Raw genomic sequence first — 27,313 nt, 5'->3', positions numbered from 1 at the left:
ATGAGATCACTGTATACACTTCACCAACGACTGGAGGAAGTCATCAACTTAAAGGTTAGAAATTTAACATTGCAACTTTTTGTTTGTTTTAACATGTTTGTTTGACAAAGTGATTACAGTAAAATGATGGAAGACAAATGGCTGAATGCTGTTTGCCATCGCTTGTGTCTTGAACTGTTTGTCAGGTAAAACCGGCAATTTAAAAACAACACCCTGGTGTATTAGTACATGGGATGGGCAGTTTAGACTAAACGATTCAAATGTTATCCTAACTGTGAGCAGCAAAATGTGCTAATGGCAGCATGTACAATTTATTTAGTTTAAAGACAGACAACAGATCAGGCTACAGTCTTTCACTAGTTATTTTATAGGGATAGGCATGACAACTGAGTGCTCCATTTGCACATCAGGATTGGTCAAAAGTATAGAGTAATCATCTTTTTTTATTTGTAAACACACACACACAAATATAAACATATACTGTATATATACATATACACATACAAATATATATTATATATACATATATACTGTATGTATATTTAATGAATATAAATGTAAGTTGACTCTATTCTATATTAAGTTTTCAATTAAATGACCTGCACAGTCCCAGATAATATTCAACTGTTTTAGTCAGGCATTACTTGAGATCACAGCTTGTATCAGTAGCAATACTGTGTAAAATGAGTATTGAAACTGTTTCAAACATTCAAAATTGATATTTTTCAATATTTTTGACAACACTGCTACTGACAGTGGTGTTTAAATGTGTCATTGTGTTTTGTTTTTATGAGTACTATTAATTTTGAGTAGTAAAAAGCACATCCCTATTATTTAACATCTTTATTGGACAAGTGGGCCAGTTGGTGATATTGACAAAGCTGTTCCTCCAGGACCATTTTTCTCCATTATGATGTTGGTTTTCAGATGAAGAAGAGGGATATAATATAATTCTATAAAAGTAAGATTCATGGAACTCAAATATCAGCCTCTTGTGTTGTTTCCTTCAGTGTGGTTTGTTGTAGTTTGTTGACCAATTTGCTTCCTATTTATTAGTTGACAGAATGATGATGAACCACACCAACCAAACAGAGGACGACCTCCTCTCCTGCTACAGTCCTTCAGTCTTCGGCTACCGTTACTTTGCTGTGCTGTGCGGATGTGCTGTGACCATCATAGGTACAGTGGGGAACATGATGACCATTCTGGCCTTCGTCATAGATCCTCATCTGAGGACACGCTTCAATGTGCTCATCGTCAACCTGGCTCTAGCTGATCTCCTGTACTGCACCATACTGCAGCCCATCTTAGTTGACTCCTATCTACACCTCAGATGGCGCACTGGTCAGCTGTGCTGCAGAATCGTCGGCCTGCTCGTCTTCCTTTCCAACTCTGTCTCCATTATCACCCTCTGCCTGATAGCAGGCAGCAGATATCTCATGGTCGCAAAGAGGGCTGTGTTTGACCATGTCTTCTCTGACCTTGGTCTTTCATTACTCATCATCTCAGCATGGGCACTAGGCCTGTCCAGCCTTGCCCCCCTATGGCCTGGTTACATGTTTGTGCCAAAGGTGTGCTTATGTAGTATCGACCGGAAGATGTACCATCCCTACCCCACCATCCTGCTCTTTTTCTGCTTTTTTGTCGGTCTGGGATGTGTTGGCATATTCTACCTCCTCATCTACAGACATGTCCGGATTGCATCACAAGCTCTACTCCGCTATAGGTTCAGCCGCCGATCCTCCAGGAAGAAACCAGCTTCTTCAGCACAAGACACCAATGACAGTGGAGTGGAGGGCAACATGGCCAACACATGTAGCTGTGAGATGAGCAGCCAGGCAGAACTAGCCCCAACTATAGATGAGATCAATTGTGAAAAGTCCTCTCAGTCTACTCACAGCTCTGCCGCAGCCGAATCAGCAACCAAGTCTCCCCCTGATATCATCACAACACCACCTTCACCCACACCTGCTCCCACAAATGCAGCCTCCTCGTCCCACTGCTCAGCCTCAGGAGATGATAACGAGATGAAGCATGTGACACGCATGTGTTTAACTGTTTTCCTGGGTTTTGTGGTCTGCTTTGTCCCCTTCCTGTTAATCAACATAGCCGACAAACATGACCGTGCCCCACGGGTTCTGTACATGATCTGTAGAAACCTCACCTGGCTCAACAGCTGTATCAACCCTGTGCTCTATGCTGTCATGAACAGACAGTTTCGACAGGCCTACCATGTGCTGCTCACCAGGGCTGCTGCACCGTTTACCTGCCTGTGGACATGGTGGTCATCTCTTTGAGCACCTGACCTCCTGAAATTGAAAGAGACAGCCAAAAATATACATACAAACATATCTTTCCTCTCAACTGTATTGCTTTAATGTGCCGTGCCCATGTTGATGCAAAACACACTTGGACTGTGGACACTGTCACCTGTCTTCCAGCAGCTTCTAATTCATCGCAGACTTGCCTTTTGTAGTTTTTGGTTGACTCTTGATCATCCAGACCAATTTTCTCTCATCAGCAGATGATAGTTTGCGTTTTCTTTCTGATCATGGCAGTGACACAACTGCCATGCACTTTATACTTACTAACAGTTGTTTGTACAGTTGATCTTTGGACCTGGCTTCAAGTGACTTTTCTGACTTGTTCAAATCAATAATGCACTCTTAAAGGTAAATGCTGAGCTCTTTAGACTTTCACATTGTACTGTTTGTGGCTGAGTCTAGTGGGTGTTTCAAACAAGCCCTATTAAAATAGGCCCAGAAACCAGTTGTTATCAATCATAATCACTCAGAAGAAGTTAAGAGGCCATGCTACAGTGAAAATGTGATTCACACAACTTTCTGTAATCACCAAAAAGTGATCGTTCGAGTTGTTGTATGTATATTTTTGACAGATTTGGTCGAATTTTCAGAAGACCCTATAATTATTAAAAAAAACAAAACTTTTGACCACAACTGTACATATAAGTAATTATATGTATATTTTACTTTTATTCGTACTTTTGATATTTAAGTACATTTATAAATCAGATACTTTAAAACTTTTACTCAAGTACTCGTATGGTCGACTTTCACTTGTACCAAAGTGATGTTTAACATAATATTGTTATTTTTACTCAAAATTGACTTTTGTGTACTTTATACAACACTGCTTATAACCTTGTTACTTTACCTATCTTGTCGTCCACAACTGGCTCTTTGTGTGACATTATAGTTTTGTGACAATAACAGTAGCATTTATTTTATTCATCCCGTCAGTTCCCACTCTCACCAGTAGATGTCATACTTGACACAAAATTAAATTTGCCATGCAGAAACTCATCATCATGGCGCCTTCATAGAAATTCTGAGATCCTTAAATTCACTGACCACAAATTTAACACCCCACACAATGCTTGCTGTAGCCATGAATTATGTACAATTCTGAAAATTATTTTAATTCCATTCACTTCATTAATTTAATATTCTCTATAAATGTGATCATGACAATGTACAAAATATCATAATCTAAGTTTAATTTGTGTGTAAACTTTTCACCTCCGGGTGCTCCAGTAGCTCAGCTGGTAGAGCACAAGTCCCATATAGAGGCTGTATCCTCACTGCAGTGGCCCAGGGTTCAAGTCTGACCTGTGACCCTTTGCTGCATGTCATCCCTCCTCTCTGTCATCTCTCAAGTTGTCCTATCAATAAAGCCATGAAAGGCCAAAAAAATAGGTTTTCCTCAGGTTGTTACAATCTCAGAAATAATGAGAAGGACAAGACCTCAGAGTCTTCAGCTACAGTCCTGATTGTATATGGTATTCTTTCTCTACAAACAGAGTGATAAGTTATAAAAAAATAAATAGTCACAGTGCTGCTGGAGCTTCAACACACAATTTTACCTCGACCAGCTGCCTGCAGTCATCAGAAGGTGTTAATCTGTTTTCAGCACACCTGCTCAACCATCTTATGACCTGACCTGCATTTGATAACAGCATAAATAAACATTGTTATATCTGGGGATAGCTGGGAAAACCTGAGAAAGAGATTTAAATCCAAGGTTATTTTCCCTCCAGACAAACAGGCCTATTATCTAACATTATTAAATAGATCTTAAACTAGTGTAGCTCCTCTAATTAAATCAAATCATTCTTTCCCTTACCAGGAAGCAGGCTGTGTGTTCTGTTGGACTTATCTGATTAAACAGAACCCAGTTTGTTCCTTATCTCTTTCCACTACATTTAGAGCACTAATGAAGTATTATTAGTTATACTGTATATTATATAGACAGCTACTAACTGTGGATTCATCAGGCTGACTAATAGACTGAGAAATTAAGAATCGTGGACTTTTTTTAGCTGTTTGGTATATATAAGAGCAAAGTTCACATTGCGGTGCTCAGAATCAGAAGAGGGATCTTTTATTGACCGTCACTATTTACTCAGCTCTGTTTATAATGATCAGCTAGGGCCTTTAAACAAGAGTAAAATAAATTTGCCTTCATTGTAATAATCTAAAAGAGTGTAACCAACACTTATCATTGTGGTTCACTTTTAATTACTTGTCCTTTGTAGCACATCAAATGTTTGTTGTTACACATGGCCACGAGTGACTGATGTGTTGAACTGTTTTGTATGGAGAGGAGGTTGAGGAAGCAGCTATTTCTTTTGATTACTTTCGTAAGTTACTTTGCAGATTGCATGCTGCATCAATGCCAAAGAAGTGGATTTAAAATTTTAAATTAATTTATCAGGAATCAGATAAAAAACCCTTCTGATAATCAGAAAAATAATGAAATGGATATGATAATAACTGGTAATTGGTTGACCCATATAATGCAGTATACAAATAAATTGAATGATGTGTGTAATTTACTTTTATTTGTACTTTTGATACTTAAGTACATTTATAACCAGATAGCTGTTCACTTTTTCCAGATATTTTAACATGCTATCTTCACTTCAATTACAACTTTTGGGTACTTTTATACAACACTGACTACCACACTGACAATCACTGTATGCACACAGATTTAAAGTACAATTTATTGACATTTAGGAAAAACACACACAAAACAACAAACTTTAGTTCTCCATCTATTGTCCCTGCAATTACACCAGAGGTGAGAATGTGACATGACATGACAAACAATGAGAGTAATGAAGGACAGTGAACAGAAGTAAAGACACTGGATGGAAGGCAAAAAAAAAAATTCTTGAGGGATTGAAGGTTTACTTTCCTGAGACCAGTTCTTCAAAAGTTGCTGCTTAATATGATAAATTGTTCAACTATTTTATTCATTATACACAAAAAGAGCTAGTTTTCTACGACGCAAAAGGTTCAAAGCTTACTTTATGAGCTTATATTTTTATATTATTGACATAGTTTACAATGAATTTGTAATTTTCATCATATTTTAAGCTAGATCTTGTCTCTCAAAAAAAAAAACATTTTTTTCTTAAAGGCATAATATGCAGGATTTTATCAACAACAAAAAAAAGTCCGGACTTATACAAAGTGATCTCTATCACCACTTATCACGCACTAAAAGTTTTTGGATGGCCTCTGCCTGAATTTTAAGATTTTCTTTCTAATTTTATTTTCAGTGTGGTTTGGGCTTCAACCTTTGGGCGGTGGTGTGTGGCTGGACTCTATAGATCTTTGCCTCTCTAGCAACTCTGTAGCCCTCAGTGTTTTATAAAGAGCTGCAGGTCTGTGTGTCTGTTTGACCGAGGGTGGGGGAATCTACACACGCACACACACAGAACAGAGAGGCAAGGCCTGCTCTAAAGCTGCATTCACACAAAATCTGCAGGGTTGTGCGAAGGTGTGGGCTGGCTTGTGTATTTGTTTCTCTCTCTCTCTCTACCATCGAGCCAGGGAGGAGGGGCCAACTTTGACCGATGTGTTTATCAACAGCAAGTGACAATCCTGCAAATTAGGCCTTTAAATTTACTGACTAACTGACACAATCTTCAATAGAGAATAACTATTTTCTATATTTTGTCAAATAAAGTTTGCTTGCGCAGTCACACACCAATGTGTTACTCTTCAACCATAACAGCTAACAAACATTTATCCCGGGTCATTGTTCAAAAAAATGTATATACTAAATTTAATGATTTTTATTGCTGAAGCTTCACAGGCTGATTTCTTGATCCTCCAGTCTACTGGACGGTGATGACACCCTCCTCCCAGCTAAACTGGTTCACCAGCACGTCGTCTTCCTCCTTCATGGAGTTGAGCAGATACCTGACGCCAGCTTTCACACCGGTCTTCACCCCTGCACCCAAAGCGTAGCCTGCAACCCCTGCAGTCCCTCCCGTGGCGACCATTAGAGCATCCGTGCTGAGGTCAACAGCGCTGAGGATGGCTCTCTCCTTGGCTGTTTCAGAGCAGTTGACTGAGGCGTAATACACAGCTGTGCCGAGGTTGTAGAGGGTGCTGACCCCAGGGATCCACTCCACCACGTTGTACACACGCTCCTCACTTTTGTTGATACAGCTCCTCTGGGGGCTTCGCTTCATCCTGCGACCTGTAGCAGTAGGGATCGAAACATCCTCCTCTGCACTGCACTGACGGATCCAGCATTCATACTCTGTGGACTCAGATGGCAGGATGCGACTACCTTTCCTAAAAACTGCCTGATACTTCCCAGGTTTGAGTAGTCCACTGCTGGTCACACCAGCACACTGGACTCCCAGTCTCTCGCAGGTGTTCACAGCCTCCTCTAGATCACCTGTGACTCCGTCCACAGCTCTTCCTACCAGTGTGGTTGCATTCACCCTGGTCCAACCCTCACAGTGCCCTTCCTGCTTTGACATACCTTCTCCCATCATGGCCAGCTGCTGGATGTTAAACATCACAGCCTCTATGTGGCGCCCTGCTTCATCCCGCACTGAAGGCGATGCTGCTGATGCAGGTGCAAGCGTAGATGCAGACTTGCTCATCCTCCTCTCTATCAGACCCTCCACCTCCATCAGGAGCTCCTCCGTATCTTCCATTCCCAGCAGGTCATACAGCTTGAGCACCAGAGTCTGCGCCTCCTGTGGGCAGCCTGCTACCAACAACACAGGCACCAAAGAGAGACCCAGCAGCTCCTGGGGGAACATGGAGGATGATGGGTCATCCACAGTGCTGGCAGACAGCAGCTCTTCACAGCTGACGTTACCCTGGATGTGGAGACGATCTTGAATCTGCTCCTGAAGCTTTGCTCTGAGGTTTGATATTACACGTTTGGCAGATTGGATTCTCTCCTCTTTTTGCGCAACCACCGATACAGGACCAGGTTTTTCCACAGCGGGGAGACCAGGCTGCAGTTGGGATCCCAGGAGAGATTGATGATCCTGTATGGCTGTCTCCTCTACTTCTCCATGGAAGTCATTTCCTGGAAGCACAGTATTTCTCGGAGCCAGAGAAGGTGGAACCCTGCACAGAGCCTGTTCATTCAGCAGGAGCTGGATCACAATCAGCCACTTCAGCTTGGAGGACATCATTCTGGTCTTGTTACAGCTTTTATTCCCCCAAAGCCACTAAACACAGGAGCATAGAGAAAAACAAGCCAAGAACATAACAAATGAGTTCCCATTGTACATACGGAACAAAGAATTTGCTTAATCTAATCTAAATTCATTCTAAACGTAGTAAATTGTGCTGTCAAGAGATTGATTGGCCGCAGCATATGACAGTTGTGTAGACAGTTTAAAATATAAAATATAAATTACTCATAAATTCTTATATGGTATTGTTAATTTTTCCAAATTGTATGATTTGAAGATGACCACACATGTATTAAGGCATGCATACAAATTCTCCAATGTGCAACTTTATATCTATTTTCTCTGATTCAGTCCTAAGCATCAAGTACCTGGTGCTCTTTTTAATCTTGCTTCTGTAACTCTTGTTTTCATGTGAATGTGTTTTAATTTGTCCTGTCTGCCTGTTGGTATGTTGTGTTTTAAATGTACCTTTTTTTGCACATACAAAAAAAAGACAAAGTTCTGCCATTTGCACGCAAAAAGTAGACAATTAAGTATTTTCTATTCTGTACACCTATTCATTAAAAATTCCAGAATATATATATATATATATATATATATATATATATATATATATATATATATATATATATATATATATACATATACATATACATATATAAAAACTTCCAAACTATTTGTGATGTCATAAATCATGATCAGCCCCCCTCTCACAATCAGATTTTTTAAATGAGCACAGAGAAACTTACATTTTCAGCAAGGAACATGAAAACGACCTTCTAGAGTCAAACTCTGCACAACCATCATTCTATCTCAATGCAAAAAAGTTAATTACACTTATTATAAGAGTATATAAAGAACATGATAAAAAACAGAAAAACTATTTAACTGTCATGATTCTCACATTAGAGGAGGGCAGCAGGGAAATAAAGCAGTGGAAAAACACTATAAACAAGCCAAAAGAATCTGGATTTTAAAATCTTTTCAACATTTTTTAGCAATGCAAAACGGTGTTAACAATGTATCGTAATACAGAGCCTTCACACTGAGCTAAAACATTAATACATGTCCTCTTTTTTCTGCACTGACTACAACTAGATTTACAAATGCTGCTCCACCCACAACTTCATAATTTCATTGCATTATTTGAAATCCTGCGGCAGCACCTACCTTAATAATATTCAGATCTGGAGTCCAGAGCGTAGCAGTGCGAGAAAGATGGCTTCAGAGCGTAGGATGCTTTTTTTGTTTTCCCTCTTCTCCCCCTTTTTTCTTTCTCAAAACATGCATAGCGATCCTCTTTCTCTTTGGCTCCAATGAGAATCTCCTTCTTTACACATGACATCCCACAGCCCTCCCTCTGTCTCATCTGTCTTTCAGCTCCCTCTTCTCTTTGGCCTCATTGCTCAACAGGGAGTTCAGGGCTTGAATATTGATTCACGTGGGGAAAGTCCATGTGCTCTAAAGCAGTTTTTTGTTTGTCTGCCCTGCTATCCTCTCGTCCCCCGCGTCCCTCCTCTCCCTCTCTCTCAGTCGGTGGGTTTTGTTTTTGACCCAGATACTTGAAAGAAGTCTTCCCTCTTGCCGTGAGCAAATTTATCTCTTATACAGCCAAGACAAGTGAGGGAACAGGGTGCTATCTGAGGTGAAGACGGAACTCATTCACGAATGTAGGATAAGAAAAACATACGAAACACAACACCATAATGGATGCAGTTTTGTCAGTTTAAACCTGTTTGCTGTCCATGTATTTTTACATCTTAACTCATCACTTTCCTGCATGAACTTCAATTAGAAAAGGACTTATTTTATTCTCCGAGGCCCTATTTACTCACACTATAGGGATTTTTCGCAATCAGAGCAGCCAGTATAGCCACAGAGCACACCATCACAGTCCTATTAAAACTATGTATCTCCACAAATCAAGTTTTCATTAGTCAAGAATGATAGCCCTCATTTTTTAGGTAACATACATACATACAACATATTTCAGCTCAAGGAGTATGATTCTTGAATACTTAATAATTTAAATAAATAAGCCGAAGTGCAGGCTTTGCCTCTCTGCTCTGCGTGTGTGTGTTTGTAGGTTTCCCCGCCCTCAGTCAAACAGACACACAGGCCTTCAGAAAACAAAATAAGAAGAAAATATGAAAATTCAGGCGGAGGGTTGAATAATTAAAAATCACCAAAAAGGGGGGTTCCGTGGTTACTGTATAGTCATTAGATAGCAATGATACATCAGTTCTAAGTCTCACTGTCATGACGGATACACAGCAAGTCTCTGTTAATCCAGACCTTATGAGGAGAATACAGAATGACTCTTATATGCAGGCTGAATTTGTATCCCATAAAAAATAAACACTGTCATTAAGCAACAGTGCATTTTTCAACGGAGCACATATGCCATAAAAAGGATGGTCATGACTCATCTCGACACAATTCCCAACCAGCATGCATGCCTCTTTATGTTCCCAGTTGTATTTGCTCTGTCACCAGTGTTCAATACTAAATAACACTTTTATTTTTTTTCATTTCAAAGAGTTTTCATCTTATTCCTCTCCCCACTTTTACTATAACTTCCTTCCTCTCACTTCCTTTCTACTCTTTCTTTTGCTCTTACACTTCCACTTACACGCACACACACTCACACGCACACACGCACGCGCGCACGCACGCACACTTTGTCCCCTCACACAAAAATGGCTTTATTCTGTTAGAGTACTCCAGAGCTTTTCCCTTTCTTTGTAAACAGAAAAGGCTCATTCAAGACCGAATGGACCACAGCAGCCAAAAACAAGAAAATTCACTACAGTGGCACAAAAATCTGTGTTAGAGTAAATTTATCCAAAGTCTTATATCACCTATGAGTTTTTCCATTATGCTTTGTAAACTGTTCTTGTCTTGCCTCTTTAAAGAGCTATATTTTCAGTTTAGTGTGATATCAATTCTTATTGTGATATGTATGACCAGTTAAATGAATACATAGTTTTAGGAGAGCAGTGTTTTACAAAGAGCAGTCACCCTCTACTTTGTTGTTGTGCTCTAAGTATTAAAAACACAATTCTCTCTCTTCTCCCTCTACAGGGATTTAAAGGATAAGTTCACCCCCATGTCGATGGAAAGCTGACTAAATTTGCAAAGTCTCAAAAAGAAAATCTGGAGCTTGACAGCAAAACAGTGTTCTCCTAAACAACTGAAGTAGATGGGGATTTAATAAACACTGAAAAAAGAAACAAGTGGTTCCATACAGTTCGGTCTGTAATCCAAGTCTCTGGAAGCCACAAGATCCCAAATAGATTTGAAAAGATGTTATTTAAACCCTCGACACACAGTCTAGCTCATACACCCAGCTCAGATGAGGTGGACACGAACACTTTTAGCTTAGCAGCTACAGTGATTTTAGCTTTTTAAATGTTGTAAATAATGTCTTCTCAAATCTATTTGGAATCTCGGTTTCCTTTGAGACTTGGAGCTGTATGGAGCCAATATATAATTTTTTAATTGTTTTTTAAGTTTTAAAAAAAGTCCCTGTCTACTTTAGTTGTTTAGGAGATTGCAGCAACACTGTTTTTCTGTGAAGCTCCAGAAATGTTTTGTGGACTACGAAAACTTCACCTGACTTTCCATCGGCATGGGGGTGAGCAGATATTGAATGAATTTCAATTTTTTGGGTGAACTGTTCCTTTAAGCAGTCACATCACCCATTTAATCATCTGGCACCAAATCATCTTGTCCTGCCATCATTTTTGTACTTGTTTGGGCTACTTTGAAACAATTCAAAGTGCTGTACATAAGACATAAAAAGGCATAAAAGCAGGATTCAATAGATACTCTTGGTGATATAAAAATACTTTTTAAAGAGTTAGGTTAGGCAGAAGATAAAAAAAAGAAGCTTGGATCGAATACAACGGCTAAAATGGGAGGGAAATAGGACCACCCTAAGTGCAGTGCAAGGTATGAATAATAGTCACAGATTTAATTTTGATAATAAAAGGCCCTGGTTTAAAAGAACTGAGAGTTGGAGCAGGCCTCTTGTTTTCTAGTTTGCTCCAGATATGTGATGCATAAAAACTAAATGCTGCTTTTCCAGGAGGCCAAAAAAAAAAAGTTATTGCAGATTTGCACAGTTTCATAACCTCTCACTCATTTTGTTGCAGAGTTTTGAACAAAAAAAGAGGAACTTACTTGGTGAAAATGAAATACATCAGTTTATTGTATTGTTGATCTCATCTTTTTGTGATCTATTTTTAATCAATGCTCACATAGCAATTCTGTCATTTGTTGTGCCTGGAGGTCCTCACTTTTGATGAAGTCACTTCTCTGTCCTTCCCTTATTCACTTTCCTCTTTTCCTTTCCAAGTTACTCCATGGGAAAATGAGAGAGGAGAAAGGGAGGAGGAATTAACCACTTTCACCAGGAGATGTTGCTCCTTCACTGTCCCCTGCTGGAGACTTAGGAAGTGATCAAACAGGGCGAGAAGGCCTCAACTACTGTAAAGAAACAGTGTAAAAACAATAAAATCATTAGGTGGAAACTAAAGCCATATATTGTGTTTTGTGTGTGGAGTTACTGGGTCATATAGCCCTTGACATGCTCTTTGTCCTCATCTGTATAAGGAAGCAGCCCTCTGGGTTACACGTAAATGATTAGAAAAATCAAACAACTAGCAACAACTGTGTGAATCATAAATTGTAGTGCTGTTTACACAGTCATTTCTGTGGGGACCTGAGTGGAATTACACCAGTTAATGGATATAAAAAACCCTCCAGAGTCCAATCAAAACTCATCAGAACATGTTGATGCAGGCTGACTCACACACTGCTCCACACACAGATGTGATTTGATTAACCATCAGGGTTTGTGTCTGCAGAGTATTTGCTCGGTGGATGTGAGTCACCATCGTCATATGTGATCAAACTGATAATCCCAGTGCAATTATCATGTCTGATTCTGTCATGTATAATATGTGAACGCACATCGCCTTATTCACTATAATGTTTTATGGGTGTGAAGTTTTTAATCCAGACACACCTGAGCTTCAAATTGGCAAAACTAGAGAAAGAAGAAAATTTAAACTTGAGATTAAAGTTAGCTTGGAAAATGTATCAGAAATGGAATAAAGTTGGATGGTTTCTCCTTTTCTAACCCTACATAAGAGCACAACAATGATCACTATAGCATTCATGAGGGAGTGAAAGTAAAGTACAAACATGTACTGTATGCTGTATTTTCTTTTTTCATGACAGGATGTCAATTTTAGTAAATTCATTGGAATTGTCCTGTTTTTTGTTTTGCAAATAAAACAGTAATTGCTGGAAAGTCAGTCTTCTTATATTATAAAACAATAAAACAAAAGTGCTCCAAGAGTCCTGTCTCTAACAGGTGAAACTGAGCTAACCACAGATTAAGGGAGATGTCAATCAGGTAGTACATTCCTACACGGTAGAGGACAAACTGTAAATGTGAATCCTGTGGACCGTAGGCAAGTAGGAGGGAGCAGACTACAACTGTGTGTGACATTTTGAAATTCATGGTGTAACTGGTGTAAAGCAAATACAATTATTTCAGCACAAATCCAAAAATGTGTTTTTTTGGGAGCATTTCAGAATAGCCATCATAATAAAAACAATATATATAGTTAATCTATCTTTAGTTAATAGTTATTTCACTGTTAATAAACAATAAAATACTATTAAGCAATTGTAAAGGTTTATAAACATCAGATGCAACTTTACAATAAACAGTTGCTTAATAAAAGGTTTATAAATCATTTATTGTTTGTTTATGGTGAAATAACGATTAACTAAAGTTAAATAAGCTATAAATTTGCCATTTATTAATGATGGTGATTATAAAGTGTTGTCTTTGTTTTAAGCAAAATCAGAATTTTGTGTCCTTCCTCATGTGGGCCTTAAACAAAGTTCCATCACACCTGTTGGGTAGTTTTTCTCATAACCTTTTCCATCACCACTTGATGAAAGGACAAAACATTGCAGCCCTCTGCCATAAAGACTGTCAGACCGCTTTGATCAGTGAATTTAGAAACTTGAATTAAAGACTAGACTGGTGCTTCATTTGGGTGCTTAAATTCACTTGTGATCAATAGTGATCACAAGATTTCTGCCTTATTCCTCATCTGAGAAGCTGAATGTCACCCACATGTACAACTTGGATTTATGCTAACACAGTAACTATGTTTACAATCTCAACTTTTAAGCCCATGGACCAACAAATTCTGAAAGTGATTAAAATAAAGAAATAATTTCCTTAGGAAGGTCATGAATTATGATTAAAAGCTCCACAACAGCTGCTGGTAAAATCCCACAGTTCCTCTTAAGAAATCTTTTTAAGTATATAGTATATAGTAAGTAATTTAAGTATCTCAGGCTTCCTCAGGTGATACTTAAAATTCATGGCAGATTGTGATTTCTTGTTTGATTTAATTTGATTTTTTCTTCGGTTTTGTACTTACTTCTGCTGCTGTAACAATAAAATCTCATCTCGTCATCTCTCAGACTACTATTACTCATAACTGTATGTAGTCAACTCTGACTCCCTTTGTAGACGAATTGCTACAGAGGACTAATAATCTCAACCCCTGCTTGTTGCCGCTCGAGGTTGACGAGATGGTGTTGGACAGGAAAAACAACTCAATTATGGAGTTTCTTCCACCGGTTTGTCCAGGGAAAACAAGTTTTCAGGCATGCAAACAAGTTTTCAGGCATGCAAACAAGTTTTCAGGTATGCATCTTCCAGATGATTAGAAAGTGCAACGTGAGAAACCCAATGATCCAAGGACCTTTCAGGGTGTTAATTAAGTGTAACTGATCCAGTCTCCTGGGAGAACTATGAGCGCACACACGATGATGCATTTACTTGTGAGGACCCTCATTGACGTAATGCATTCCCTAGCCCCTTACCCTGACCGTTACCATCAGAACTCAACGGCCAACCCCGACCATTACACTAACCCTAACCTAAACCCAATTCTAACCTAACCCATAAAACCAAGGCTAAGCCCCCAACAGCCCTTTGGAGTTGTTGCTACTCTAGTGCAGCACCATAAAACAGTGATCCATATACAATAATAATAATAATACATTTATTTTATATAGCGCTTTTCAGGATACACAAAGACACTTTACAGGTTAAAAAGCAGAATAGTTTTTATTATTCTATTATTAAAACAACACAATAAAAATACAAAAAGAGACAAGTTATACATTAAAAGCAGTTTTAAAAAGGTGAGTTTTGGTGAGTGTTTTGAAAGTAGTGAGGTCTGGACAGGGAGCCAGTGGAGTTTCTGGAGGACGGGGGTGATGTGGTCGCGGGTGCGGGCGTGGGTGAGCAGGCGAGCAGCAGAGTTCTGGACGTATGGAGTTTATTTAGGAATTTGGATGGTGTGCCATAGAGGATACCGTTGCAGTAGTCAATTCTGGAGGTGATGAAGGCAATATAAAGCTTCAAGCCAATCAGGCGATCTGAAATTAAGTCTCATTATTGTTTGAATGCAAGTAAGTAAGTTCATGTGTGTGCCAAACCTCCTCCTCCGTTCCTCATGGAAAATCAGCTTTTCTAATGTATTCTAAAGGCAATTACAGAAAGAGTTTATTTGGTAAATGAGGAAGAAAAGACTGAAGGATGAAAGTCTTGCGTAAAAACGAATTACCGCATCACAGTTTTATGCTTCCGCGTGCCAGTCAGGTTGCTGAGTATAATGATGTCGCAGTGATTGATTTGATTTGTGTAAAGTTTTTTGCCATACACACCTTGACCTTTGACCTTTGACTACTCTAATCTAAACAGTTCAACCTCGAGACAGAGTGCACATTTGTTAAAATTTTTAAAAAAATCTTCAAGCCATTGTTGAGATTTTGTGTTCACAAGAAGGAGACGATAACCCAGAAACATACTGCCTGTGGCCACAGCTATCACAGGGACGGAGGCATAAGAAAGTGGTTAAAAAAAATTAAAAAATACCACCTCTGCTATGCTACATGCTTTCAATGCAGCCATGAACACAGTATGGGTTAGCACTGTATGTAGGGCTTGGCAAGTGACAGACTTAAACATGTTAGTGTTGGCGTACATTTCTGTTCAATACATATCGCATTACTTTCAGATGACATTAGGCTTATAGGAGCTGACTTTCCTATCAGGAGGATGAGGAGATGGTGGTGAGGTGACAGCTAGACTGCCAAGTGAGAGACAACTGTTCAAGACCAGATCACTTCCTGTTTCAACCGGCAACACTGGGTCATTTTAGCCAGACGTCAGAACATTTCGCAGCCGTCTTTATGGTATCAAAACATCATATTTTAATCCAAAACATGATCTTTTCCTAATCCTTACTTCCTCACTGGATTTTGTGCCTTAACCTAAGCCCAAGTTAAGTACAGCGTCGTCATTACATCAAATTGAAAAAGAAATAACAACATAGTTGTGGTTTGCAGGAACATAATATTCCAACATTTATTCTGTCGATTATTGGCTGTGGAGATATGACCTCATGACTTCCAGGTGGGTGTAATCAAACTTTTGACTTTTTTGTCTGTGGGAGGAACGGGTCGGTCAGAAGGCTTCCGCTTGTCCTTTGAGTGGTCATTGATTTAGAGAGTGTGGGAGTTATTTGGCTCTCTGCTCTCACACACCAGTCAATGACAGCGTCACAAACACAAAACAGCAATATCCGCCTGCAGGGCGTACACTGTTTCCACGTCCTTTCCATTCCTCCTGGGACACACACAAACCCTATACTACAAGTTTTCTTATTGTTTACAGTAACAATAAGCAATGTTTATGTTGATTTCATGAAGTAAACACAGGTGAAAAGAGAGCATATTTTTTTTTATATTCCTGTATTAGCCTACTATAAATGCATCCAAAAATGTCATCCCAACGCTTTCATTTATTCCACAAAGAGTGATGACGAAGATGTTGCAAACTATGTGTGTGTGTGTGTGTGTGTAGGGGTAGGATGGGGGTTTGGGTGGCGGGTGGAGCTCTAATTGGATTACACATGAGCTGACGGACTATAATAATTGGGGTAGAGAGGCTGCTGAGAGGAAAGACATATTTTGAGTTGACACAGTTGACTGAACAGATCCCTGGCTTATACTGGATCAGATCAAGATTAAATAGCTTACAGGTAAGATTTTCTGGTTACTTTCATCTGTTTGCAGGCATTACTGTGACGCACCTTTATGAAAGGTTACTCTGTTTATTCAGAGAAGAAGTATAGATACTGTACCAGCCTATAATCTCCTATTGTACATGTTTACATGGTTCACTGGAAGAGTGAGTGAACTGAGTGACAGGTTGGTGTCAGGGTTGGTTTTTAATCTTCACTAACACAAAAACCTAGCTGTGTTTCAGTGTTTAACCTTGCTAAAGATGACCTGTTAATGTCTGCATCAATATTCATCAAAGTTTCTTTATATTATACAGTTTGAGATTGAAGCATATCTGCCCATGTCAGCATGTAAACACTGTGATTTGTGTTGAGTTGTTTTCTTGCTAAATTATTATTTTACTGGTCCACTATTTCCTAATAAGTTGTTGTTAGTATCCTGCAGGCTACAGAACTGTGTGATTTGGTACTAAAGCCCTGAGACTCTTTAGTCAAGTTTTAGTGACGGAGTTTAAAGGTATACCCTTGAAGGAGCTGCATCATGTAAGCTTAAATAATTATGCTGAGGGGTTCTTTTGGAAACACATTTCTCCATTTGTGTTTATTAATGTGTTTTGTTAATCTGATAATCTCATATTGCCTAATGAGTGCCAAATCACTAAGTTATTTCCATGTAACTAATTAGAAGATTATCAGGAAATCAGTAGCACTTTATATTTATAACGTGGGTACAAAACACATGCACAGCTATCCCGTCGTGATTAATGAATGTATTGTGTATTTTGAATTCCTTTGACTCATCATTAAGAAAAAAAGTATCACTATGAGTTTGTGTTTATCCCAAGTTTATATGCCACCAAATTAGCCAAAATATAGTGAAGGGCATTTCCGCCCCATGCATCTGATTGTCTTGTCTGGAAGCAGAACAACTTGCTCTCACAGACATGTGAAGCTGGTATCATCAAGTTGGTATGCTGCATTACTTAAATGTGTATTATGTACACATATTAATAAGTGTTACCATTTTAAAGAGCCATCAAAACAAGTTTACAAGTCTAGATATTATAATAGTATATAGTATTATAAATTGAGGCGAATCTGCATCATCTGAAGTGTAGGCTGGACATCCTGCTGCAACCGGTAGTTAAAAATCTAAGTCTTGAGTTGTGAATGTAGCAGATACATTTTATATTATATGGCATGCCAACATTTCTTTAAGCTTAAAAGGAATGATCAGAAAGTGCTGGAACCTTTGTGTATGTTTCTGTAACAGCAGGGCATAGCAGGCGTCTACAGCTTCGATGCAGTGCTCTGAAGTAACAATTTTTGCATTATCTGTACTGTAATTTATATCTCTCTAAGGACAGTTAGTTAAAGAGCATTCAAAGACAAACAGAGAAACATTTGTTGAAGAGGACGCTGTGATTGTTGCAGGCTGTTCTGCTGATTGAATGGATGACAATAATCACATAAAAACTGATTAATGTACAGATTACTGCACTTAATATCCTGCTTCAGTTATAGATGCGATGATAGTGGATTGCCGCTTTAAAACACTTAGCATACATTTAGTCTGTATTCATTATATAGTTCACAATAGCTGTGCTTATGACCCATTAGTGGGCAGAGTATTTTCAGATATGAATCAGAGTTTGTGCTCTATATAGTGGCTGAGATTTAAAATCAATGGGTAATCACTAGTGGAGGAAGACATAACTAAATACTGTATTCTCACATCACATTAACAGGTTTTTTTTTCTCAACTTAAAATGCCTATTTGTTGATAACCACCACATCTGGTTTCAATTCCAGGTCTCAGTTAACGTGAAAGATAGTAGAAGGATTGAGAGGCATTCCTTTAGTTTTGGGAGGTTTCAAACTTGTACTTAGATAATTACACTGTGTGAGAGAGGAGACATCTGTAAGCTGACCAGCTGAAAAGACCCTGCGAAAAACAAACCATTTCAAACTCTGAAAAAGTCTGAGAAGGCATCACACTTGAACAACAAATGCACGTGTCAAACCAAAATATCTCATTATGTTACTAAATCTAAAAAAGGCCCATTTTTGTTAAACATTTATATCACAGTAATGATTAAGTTAGGAAAAAATTGGTCATTAGAATATGTTTGGACATGCTTGGATGAGAAACTAACTTGGAGTCTGGTTATTATGCCTGCTTTGATTCACATTTCACAGTGATGGAGAAAACTTCAAACTGCTGCACTCTTGCTTCTCTGGTCGCTTTAGTCATCCTCGTCTTACTTCCTGCGAGGTCCTGGTGTAAGGAGGACACCTACACTTCACTGGCAGAGGTAGGACGAGCTACATTAAAGTGAAATTTACAAAGTCAAATCAGTTATCCTTGGGGCTACTGCAGCAGGCTAACAAATGTTTCTGTTTTGTCTTTCAGGCTAAGCCGAGGTGCTGTGTTAGTGGCGATGCAGAGCTGAAGAGATTTGGCGACATCGACTATGACAGTTTTGTGAGTCTGATGGGGAGGAGAAGTGCTGCTCAACCAAACAGTGAGTGGTTTTCTGCAGGAGGGACCTCGTCCTACAGTACACTCTCTCTCTGACACTGGAACTCAACTAACCCCAAACTCTATTCGCAGGTCACAAAAACTCCCCGATGTCAAGAAAAAGTAAAAAAAGTATTGAGAGTTTTTCTGTAATGACCTCATCTATAACTTTATGACAATCTTTTACCTTTTCTGTTTATCATACGCAGGACACACAGATCGCATCCTAGCTGCTCTGTTGGGACGTAAAACAAGTGAGCGACCTCATTACTCTATTGATTCTTTTTACACCATTTCACAGTGTATTGTGTGGCTGTGTGCGGGACAGAAACACACTATGGATATTACACTTGAAGCTTGTGAGGTTCCCTTTAAGTTAACTTTCATGTACTGAGGTAAGAACATGTGCAGATTTGTGATTCACGACATTACCGACCAAACAATATTCAACCATTTGCGGACGATAACAGGTTGTAGGTGGAAACACACAAGCAGCCATTACTGCTGTGGTGCCTCTCTCGTAAACCTGTTTAATTTTTCTTTTCTTTCCTGTCTGGTCTTGAAATGAAGCCAATTTGTTTGTTATTGCTCAGCAAAGTCTTCCATCTTGCTACACCAGCTGACTTGGACCTGGCACCTACAATTACCCACAATGCAACTTAGCCACTGTGCGACATCATTGGAGACTACAGATTACATGCAGCTTCCTCTGGAGCCACGAAAGACTTTATACTACTTTTTTTCCCAACATAACAAGTATAACTAGTTTTACCACAGGCTATTAACATGTTTTTCAAGCAATAATCTCATCAATACAAATCCAAGTCTACCGTTAACTTAAAAAATGTTTAGTGTCAGCTGTTGTATATACTGGGACTAAAGTAGCATGGAATAAAATCGCTTTTGTGTGTATTAAGAAAAAATAAAAATGTAATAGTCAAGCCAATCATAACCAGTTATTCAAAATAAAAACAAAGAAATACACATATTAACAGCCCATACACATTTCTGAATGGTTGATGATTGGGTCGACTGAGTGTACAATCATCTCTGATGAATGTGATACACCAGTGTTCGCCTATCTCAAATTAGCCTTGGGGTGTTTAGTTGACAAACTGCATGGTCTTCTAATTTAAGAGCCATCGTAAAGTGGTTGGGTTGGGCTGTGCTTTGTGCTGAACACAAAAGTTGCCGACAGACTCATTATTGTTAAGGTAAGTTAGAACTTGTTTTCTCCATGACAGGAATGGCTTGTCCGTGTGTTGAAGAGCATTCACAGAAAAGGAGTGGTCGACTCATCAGTCACGAAAGGCAGAGGTAAGAACAGTCGTTATAGTTGTTGATGTCTGTCAACAGGTTGGGTAAGTTATAAATTATTGTTATTTGGAGTGCTAAGAATGAAACTGAGGAGAGAGCCTGCTCTGTGGTCTGGTGGTACGGCTCTCAAACACAAAAATTTCCTTTGTTTTTTCAGTCATGAGATATACATTAAAAAAAAACAAAAAACTGTTGCTTGTAGTAGCTTTAAAAAAAGAACAGAATATTTGTTGCTCAGTCTTCACCAAACCCTATTCTCTCTTCTCAGCTTTCTGTAGAGACGACGTCATGGCCTCCACAGCCGCAACACAGGCTGTAAAACATTCAGTCTCTCACAGCGACAATAAATCCTTGGAGCTACTGCACCAACAGAGGACAATGTGTCAAAGTTATTTAACCATAGAGAGGAAAAAAGCCATATTAATCATGCATGAATGCTCTTCTACAGTCGCTGGAAAAGGCTCTGACACATCAATGTAATATATTGGAAACAAATGTAAAACAAAACAAATGTACAATAAAATATGCATTTATTTATAGTGATTAAAGTACCATTCACTGAAAACGATCCCGCACACTGATCACGTGTGCTCACACTCACACAAACTCATTTACACACTGAAGTGTATCAACTCAATTAAGAAGTCAATACCAACATAAATACATTTGAAATATAAATACAGTACTGTACACCTTTCCCTTTGATAAAATTTGAGTGTTGGGAGTAGATTGTCGAGGACTTGGTGTGTTCTGGCATCAGAAATGTGGTGGTTATCAAGAAACTGTTTGGACCCACATGACCCACTGATAGGCAGTCCTTTGCGACTGAAAAGTTGGAAGAATGTTACCCCACTGGAAATCAAACAAGTCCATTAAAGAAACCATTGTGTAAAACATGCTGATTTTGGTTTAAACCGGACATTTCCATTTTTAATAGAAAAAAAAAAAATCAACTGAACATGCTCTGTGCTCATGTACAGAAGGAAAATGAGTGTAAACGTTTAAAGGCATTTTGATAGGCATTAATTAATTACCTCATACATGTTTAAACTTTAAGGAGAGTAAGACGTTTAAGTGGTTAAACAAGGAAAAAAACAGCACTTATAACACTGAAAAAGTGCATGCAATTGTCACATAAACTGTTTCAATCAACACTGATCCTGCCTGACTCCTGAAGCCATTTTCTATATTTGGTAATTACTGTATTTCCCACAAAACTAATTCTTTGTTTGGTTACAAACTAATAAAAGAATTGTTATGATTACTTTAAATACACACAATGCACCGATTACTAAAGAAAAGCTCTGGCCCACCCAGAATTAAAAAATTACATAACATTGTATAAAAGAAAACAACAACAACAACAACAACAACAAAAAAACGTTGTCATGGACAAGTCATCCCAAAGGCCATACTCATTACATTGGAGGGATTCGATAAATTATTCTCCATCTGAAAGCATCTCTCTCATCATGGTAGTGTCACAGTGCAAAGTCATGTGTGCAGCTGATGGCTCATACAATCTCAATTTACAAGGCACAAGCTAATGGGTCTACTGGGGAACGATAAGGAGGAACTGTATGTATCCAGTGCCTGTTCCAAGAAATACAGGTGTGTGCCACTGATGGTTTAGACAAGATCGTTTTACACAAACAACTTCCTTGTCCGGCGGTGGGTGTGCCCAGACAACATAGACGGATCCAGATTGAGTGAACAAAGGCGGTTGAGTGGATAAACATCCTGCATGTTCGCTTAACACACACCGATGATAGGAAAGAGTGAGCGCCAAGATTCACTGCATCATTGCTACAATACTACAGGTACAGAAGTATTGACTGGTCTGTTTTCAACCTGGCGTCATCCCTCATCAAAATCTTTGGCTGGATTGTACAAATTGAGTCATTTGGACTTTTTAGTTTAGCATCATGGTCACATTAAAGTATCTCTATTAGCCATAAATAAATATGAACTAGAGCCCAACCGATATATTGGTATTGGTTATTACATTTCCTGTGGAGTTTATCATTTCAGTGCACTGATGTCATTTTGGACAATAAAGTTTGTTGCTTAACCGTAAGGTATCCTGCCCCTTACATATCTTTATCACACGCGTTTGACTGAGCAATACCAGTATCATGGGTTTTTGTTTAAGAGGTTACGTTTTAAGAAGGGTATAGCTATGATGTATTTGCCTTTTTCCAATCCAATAACGCTTGATCAAGGCTGCAAGATTTTTCAAGATAAATTTCTTTTCAAATTAAAAATGCCAAACATCTCGTGGGTGCAGCATCTCTCTTGTGGGGACTTGCTGCTTTTCTTTGCCTTATTATATAATAAAATGATCATATTTGAGTTTTGGACTGTTGGTCAGAAAAAGACTTCATCTTAGGCTCTAAGAAATAGTTTCAGTTTTTTCTGACATTTCATAGACATAAACGTCAGATGAGTGATCAAGAAAATAATCAGTGGATTATTCAACAATAAAAATAACCATTAATTGCAGCCATAGTTGTTTCCATAATGGAACATGGGCGTGACATTACACTTTCTTGTAAATTAAAAGTGTTTTTGAATGCAGCCTGAATCAAGTTCGGGATTCAGCCAACTTGATGAAAGTCTTTGATTCAAGGTAAGGCGCAGATTTAAAATGGTCTAATGATTGTGGACCCTTGAATCCAGCTGCAGTGTATCTTGGTTGCTTTCACAAAAAGAAAAAAGAAAACAAAACGTATCTGACAGCTGTCTGATCCGCTCAAGACGGATAGTAATAGTTGGGTCTGATTGGCCTCTTACGCACATAGCTATCTATGTGTGAAATTAAGTCATTTTGTTGGACTTGCAACAGTTAAGAAAAGAATAAAACATTGGTAGAATCAAGTTTAACTCGCTCTGTAAAATACCTTGTTCCCACACTAGGTTGATATGGATTTAAAAAGTGCTTTTTTAAATTAATGTCACTGTTCCCAACTTTTAAAGACACACAGTTGTAAAAATCCACCCAACAAACCTGAAAAACAAGGGTCAAAGTCATGAATCACCTCTTAGCCTTAAGACCAGTCTTGCAGTCACAGTTAACATTAGTAGCACTCATTCAGCTGGAGAATCCTCAGGTAGCACACTTCTATGTGGGGACATTTAAAATCAAAGTGGACCATTTTCTACTGCTGTAGAAATATGAGCCAAGATAAACTGAACGAATAAGCAAACACTCAAATCACACATTCCTCCTACCTAATGATCAGTTCCTGTCACACACCCTCACAGTCTCACTGTTATTTGCCAGCTGCAGCAGCAGGAGGGTCTTTCCCAGCTGCAGGAGGGGGATCTACATCCTTTTTCTTGTCAGTCCTGGATGGATCGTCCCCCTCTCCTTGCCCTTTCTCCTGAGGAGCGGGCTCTTTTTTTCCTTCTGCAGTTTCCAGGGAACTTGACTTCTCAGTACCGTAGCTTATTGGAGTAGGGGGCTGGTAACGGTATCTGTAGCCAAAGGCACGCAGGTGATATGTGTAATACTCCAATAAATACATGTCTGTAGGACCTACATAATGGAAAGACACCGACACGTCCGAGCAGCAGTTTGGACCCTGAGGAAAAACACAGAATTTGGTTAATCAATGTTACACACAGGGTCAGAGAATCAAGTTTTTCATGTTTACAAAGTAATCCATTCTAGAAATTCGTTTCAATAAACCTGACAAACAATCTGCTCACGTTGCTTACATACAAGCCAAACCAGAAATTCCACAACGTTTGCTGCACTTGCCTCTGAGATGGGGTAGTAGCAGTAGCTCCAATACCAGAAGCTCTTGGGGAACTTGGTAGTGAGGTGCTGCTCGGGCACAAATGGGTGAAATGTCTCCCTTTGCACACTGTCTCTGGAGTCCCCCGCCAGCACCCCAACTTTCTCCATGCACTGCCCCATCGCAAGGTCCTCTACAGAGGTGGTGTGAGTGCACACTTTGTTTTTAAATCCTTCTACAAACCGCCGCAGAGCCTCTTTGCTCAGTACATATCCTGCGCCACCACTCATATATCCCTGCTTGGTGTAGGGCTTGAATCTTCGCCCAAAGTAAATCGGCTCCTCCGGCGTGTGGTTCGCAAGAATCCACCGCAGGTTGTCTACGATTACGTAGGTGTCGTCGTCTGCTTTGAGGAACCAATCAGCCTCATTGGCATGATGCTCGTAGGCGTAATGGAAGGCCCGGATCGTTTTCCAGTACAGCTGGTCCCGACCTTCTTTTGTACCCAAGCCCACCGTGGGGAAGTCAGGGTCGTCCACTGAGCTCATGAAGATCACAATATTACAGTGGCGACTCCACGTGGACTTCACATGTCGAGCCTTCTTCTCCAGGTTGTTGGGTCCGGTCATCACCCAGCAAAGAATACGCACCTTTTTGTACAGTTCATCAGCCATGTGGCTATCCTCGCCTGGGAAGAGGATAGAAACATAAAACATCACATTTTTAAACTTTAGTCTCTCCTTAATAAATACTGCTACTATACATTCAGAACACAAACAGGTGTGCTTCTGAACTCCACTACAACAACATTCAAAAGAAGAAGAAAATATCCTCTTAGGTGATAAAAGTCCCAGCTCTAACTTAACTGAAGCATTAAGTCACTCCCCATCAAGGCATATTTGATAATATGCAGTTGAGTCCAGTTTCTAATAAATTCTGTGGTATCAGATCGGTGCTTACACTTGTGTCTTTGCCGTTACGATTCAAGCACTTTAGACAGTATCGAGGCATTCATTTGTCCTGTTTTCTGACAACAGGGACCACTTTGGAAACAGGCGTTCTTACTTTTACATGTTATCCTTTGAATACATTGTCTTCTATTACCTGTCAATCTGATACTGGTAGTGGAAACCCTCTTCTACAAATACAAGGAAGCTGAAACTTTATCTAGTGACTCAACAAGTTTGTGTGAAAATATGGTGTAGTTTAACCCTTAAATACACAACTAACCTAGTTAAATACATACAGAATACATGAAAAATGTCTCTCTATATTAATTGACATGTTTTGGCACCTTTATGATGAGGGTGCTTCAGGTTGAAGAGAGCAGACCTCTCTTTCTTCCATATCTTCGCCTCTTCCTCGAGCTGTAGCTTGTAGTCCTGAAGACTGTCCAGGCCGGCGGCATGCTGGACTGACACACTTCTCTCAAACCACACCTGCCGCAGAAACACGTACAGTGTGAAGGTTCCCACCACGAAACCCGCATAGAAGGAGAATCTGGATCCAAGGGCCTTCATGCTGGACCAGGTGTCTCACTGTCAGGCGTTCAACTCGGCAGGTGCTGAATAAAAGATGAGAGAGAATGGACTCAAGTTTCACCACGACGGCTCCAGCAGCGAGCTTTTATCAAGTGTCACCACGCCCGTCGAGGTGTGGTTTACTCACCAGCTGTACTGCAGGCACCATAGCAGCTGTATTATCCCACAGCTACTTCATCATGACAGGAAGCCTCAACTTTGAAAAGCGAAGGCTGAGCCGCTTTTGACCACGACGTCGTGTTTTTCTTCTTCTTCTTCCTCTGAACGATAACTGAGCTCAGCTAGCCGCACCACAATGTTGCTAACGATTATCGTGGCAAACCGGAACGTTAGCTAAATAACCTCCGAGATAGAAAACAACTAAGCATGATTACCGTGTTTAATCATCCGCTCCTGGCCTGTGAGTTAGGACAGCTGGCTGGTCCGTTATTTGATCGACACGGCTACTCGAGTTAGCGTCGCGTCCACACAGCTAACGGAAAGTTACTTCCGTTAGCTGCTTACAGCTGACCGACCGAGCCAACGAGGAAAACTGTTCACTGGGGTGAAACCAGCACTTTAAAGAAAATAACAAACAGGCTAAAGCACTGTCATGAAACTCCTCCACAACGCTGCATAAACTACTACACCTCTGACATCCAACTTATCTGACTGCTGCTCTCTTCCGTCCAGACAAAGTTACTTCCGGTTATATATTTCAAGACAAGAGCGCAGTGTTGGCTGAGCAGACACGTTTCCACCTGGCGGGGGGGGGGAAATACAGGTGTTGCAACAGAACCTGTGACCCGATTAACAAACTTTTATAATGCTTTAACCTCATACTGTATCAGGTGACCTATATCACTCGCATTGCGTCACATGTTTTAGTAGCATAAACTGTGGGTCCGTCTGTGTTCACATTGGTCAACGCTTTCGTCTTTTCCGTACAGCTAATCTTCTAGTTTCACAGATATGACAGGATTCATTTTAATAACAACCAATACAACATATGAATAAGAATGGGGAAAAAAACAAAAAAAACATTTGCCGTGCCAATAAAGCTCCAATTCCTAGAATCTGATCGGTTACTTCCGCCCAGCTTTCAAAATAAAATGTAATGTAATCACAACGCATGCTATAACTCAATAAATCGAAATCAAACATTGCCGCAAGTAAATCACCTATACCACGTCGACATATTAAAAAAAAATCACATTAAAGTTACTGTCATAGATTGTGTCCTTGTTTTACAACAGCCAGAAGCAGGGGTTTCTGGCTGACGGCACCAAGACTGTGATACTTTAATGACCACACGATATACAACACACTTTCAGCTGTCACTCCATTTTAGCTGCCTGTATGCCAGCAGCCGTTCATGAGAAGTACATGTTTATTATTATGATAATGTAAATTGCAAATTACATGTAGGATTTTCGCCTTTCAAGGCAAATGAAGACTTGTAGTCTAGTATGTTCATCTAATGCAGGAGCCAACTGAAATAAAAAATCAGTGTCTAACATTAGATTGCAAAATAAATGGCTGGATGATGTCTAGAGGACTCCTCTGGTATGTTTTATTTCAAAAGGCAGCACAGATTGACCTTT

The 27,313-nt window shown here is 39.5% G+C and overlaps 4 protein-coding genes across 4 annotated transcripts; 2 read left to right on the top strand and 2 right to left on the bottom strand.

Moving 5' to 3' along the window:
• The first annotated feature begins 4 nt into the window (after nucleotides 1-4).
• On the top strand, nucleotides 5-2,498 carry LOC140997532 (G-protein coupled receptor 84-like). Its single transcript, XM_073467475.1, has 2 exons — nucleotides 5-54; nucleotides 1,057-2,498. The coding sequence occupies exon 2, from the start codon at nucleotides 1,065-1,067 to the stop codon at nucleotides 2,295-2,297; it is 1,233 nt and encodes a 410-aa protein (XP_073323576.1). The 5' UTR covers nucleotides 5-54; nucleotides 1,057-1,064; the 3' UTR covers nucleotides 2,298-2,498.
• A 2,510-nt stretch (nucleotides 2,499-5,008) lies between these two features.
• On the bottom strand, nucleotides 5,009-8,857 carry apof (apolipoprotein F). The gene is made up of 2 exons (XM_073467949.1): nucleotides 8,651-8,857; nucleotides 5,009-7,513 (listed from the first exon to the last, which is right to left on the bottom strand). Exon 2 carries the CDS (start codon nucleotides 7,475-7,477, stop codon nucleotides 6,149-6,151), a length of 1,329 nt encoding a protein of 442 aa, XP_073324050.1. The 5' UTR covers nucleotides 7,478-7,513; nucleotides 8,651-8,857; the 3' UTR covers nucleotides 5,009-6,148.
• A 9,955-nt stretch (nucleotides 8,858-18,812) lies between these two features.
• Nucleotides 18,813-20,453, top strand: tac3b (tachykinin precursor 3b). The gene is made up of 5 exons (XM_073467697.1): nucleotides 18,813-18,926; nucleotides 19,025-19,136; nucleotides 19,226-19,255; nucleotides 19,342-19,386; nucleotides 20,377-20,453. Exons 1-5 carry the CDS (start codon nucleotides 18,813-18,815, stop codon nucleotides 20,451-20,453), a joined length of 378 nt encoding a protein of 125 aa, XP_073323798.1.
• A 509-nt stretch (nucleotides 20,454-20,962) lies between these two features.
• Nucleotides 20,963-26,367, bottom strand: c1galt1lb (core 1 synthase, glycoprotein-N-acetylgalactosamine 3-beta-galactosyltransferase 1, like b). The gene is made up of 4 exons (XM_073468345.1): nucleotides 25,858-26,367; nucleotides 25,484-25,753; nucleotides 24,213-24,877; nucleotides 20,963-24,033 (listed from the first exon to the last, which is right to left on the bottom strand). The coding sequence occupies exons 2-4, from the start codon at nucleotides 25,707-25,709 to the stop codon at nucleotides 23,722-23,724; spliced, it is 1,203 nt and encodes a 400-aa protein (XP_073324446.1). The 5' UTR covers nucleotides 25,710-25,753; nucleotides 25,858-26,367; the 3' UTR covers nucleotides 20,963-23,721.
• Between the last annotated feature and the right edge of the window lie 946 nt (nucleotides 26,368-27,313).

Source organism: Pagrus major, chromosome 6, assembly GCF_040436345.1.
Source record: "Pagrus major chromosome 6, Pma_NU_1.0".
Lineage (NCBI taxonomy): Eukaryota > Metazoa > Chordata > Actinopteri > Spariformes > Sparidae > Pagrus > Pagrus major.
The sequence above is the reverse complement of the archived record's forward strand: the minus strand, read 5'-3'. Positions and strand labels throughout refer to the sequence as shown.

What these genes read in the sequence shown, in the direction of transcription:
- apof (XM_073467949.1), bottom strand. Translation starts at nt 7,477, where the DNA reads ATGATGTCCTCCAAGCTGAAGTGGCTGATTGTGATCCAGCTCCTGCTG.
- LOC140997532 (XM_073467475.1), top strand. Translation starts at nt 1,065, where the DNA reads ATGATGATGAACCACACCAACCAAACAGAGGACGACCTCCTCTCCTGC.
- tac3b (XM_073467697.1), top strand. Translation starts at nt 18,813, where the DNA reads ATGGAGAAAACTTCAAACTGCTGCACTCTTGCTTCTCTGGTCGCTTTA. An exon ending in CCTACACTTCACTGGCAGAG is followed by an intron (nt 18,927 to 19,024) that starts GTAGGACGAGCT and finishes TTTGTCTTTCAG; the next exon opens with GCTAAGCCGAGGTGCTGTGT. An exon ending in CTCCCCGATGTCAAGAAAAA is followed by an intron (nt 19,256 to 19,341) that starts GTAAAAAAAGTA and finishes TATCATACGCAG; the next exon opens with GACACACAGATCGCATCCTA.
- c1galt1lb (XM_073468345.1), bottom strand. Translation starts at nt 25,709, where the DNA reads ATGAAGGCCCTTGGATCCAGATTCTCCTTCTATGCGGGTTTCGTGGTG. An exon ending in GAAGCACCCTCATCATAAAG is followed by an intron (nt 24,878 to 25,483) that starts GTGCCAAAACAT and finishes TCCTCTTCCCAG; the next exon opens with GCGAGGATAGCCACATGGCT. An exon ending in GCTACTACCCCATCTCAGAG is followed by an intron (nt 24,034 to 24,212) that starts GCAAGTGCAGCA and finishes GTTTTTCCTCAG; the next exon opens with GGTCCAAACTGCTGCTCGGA.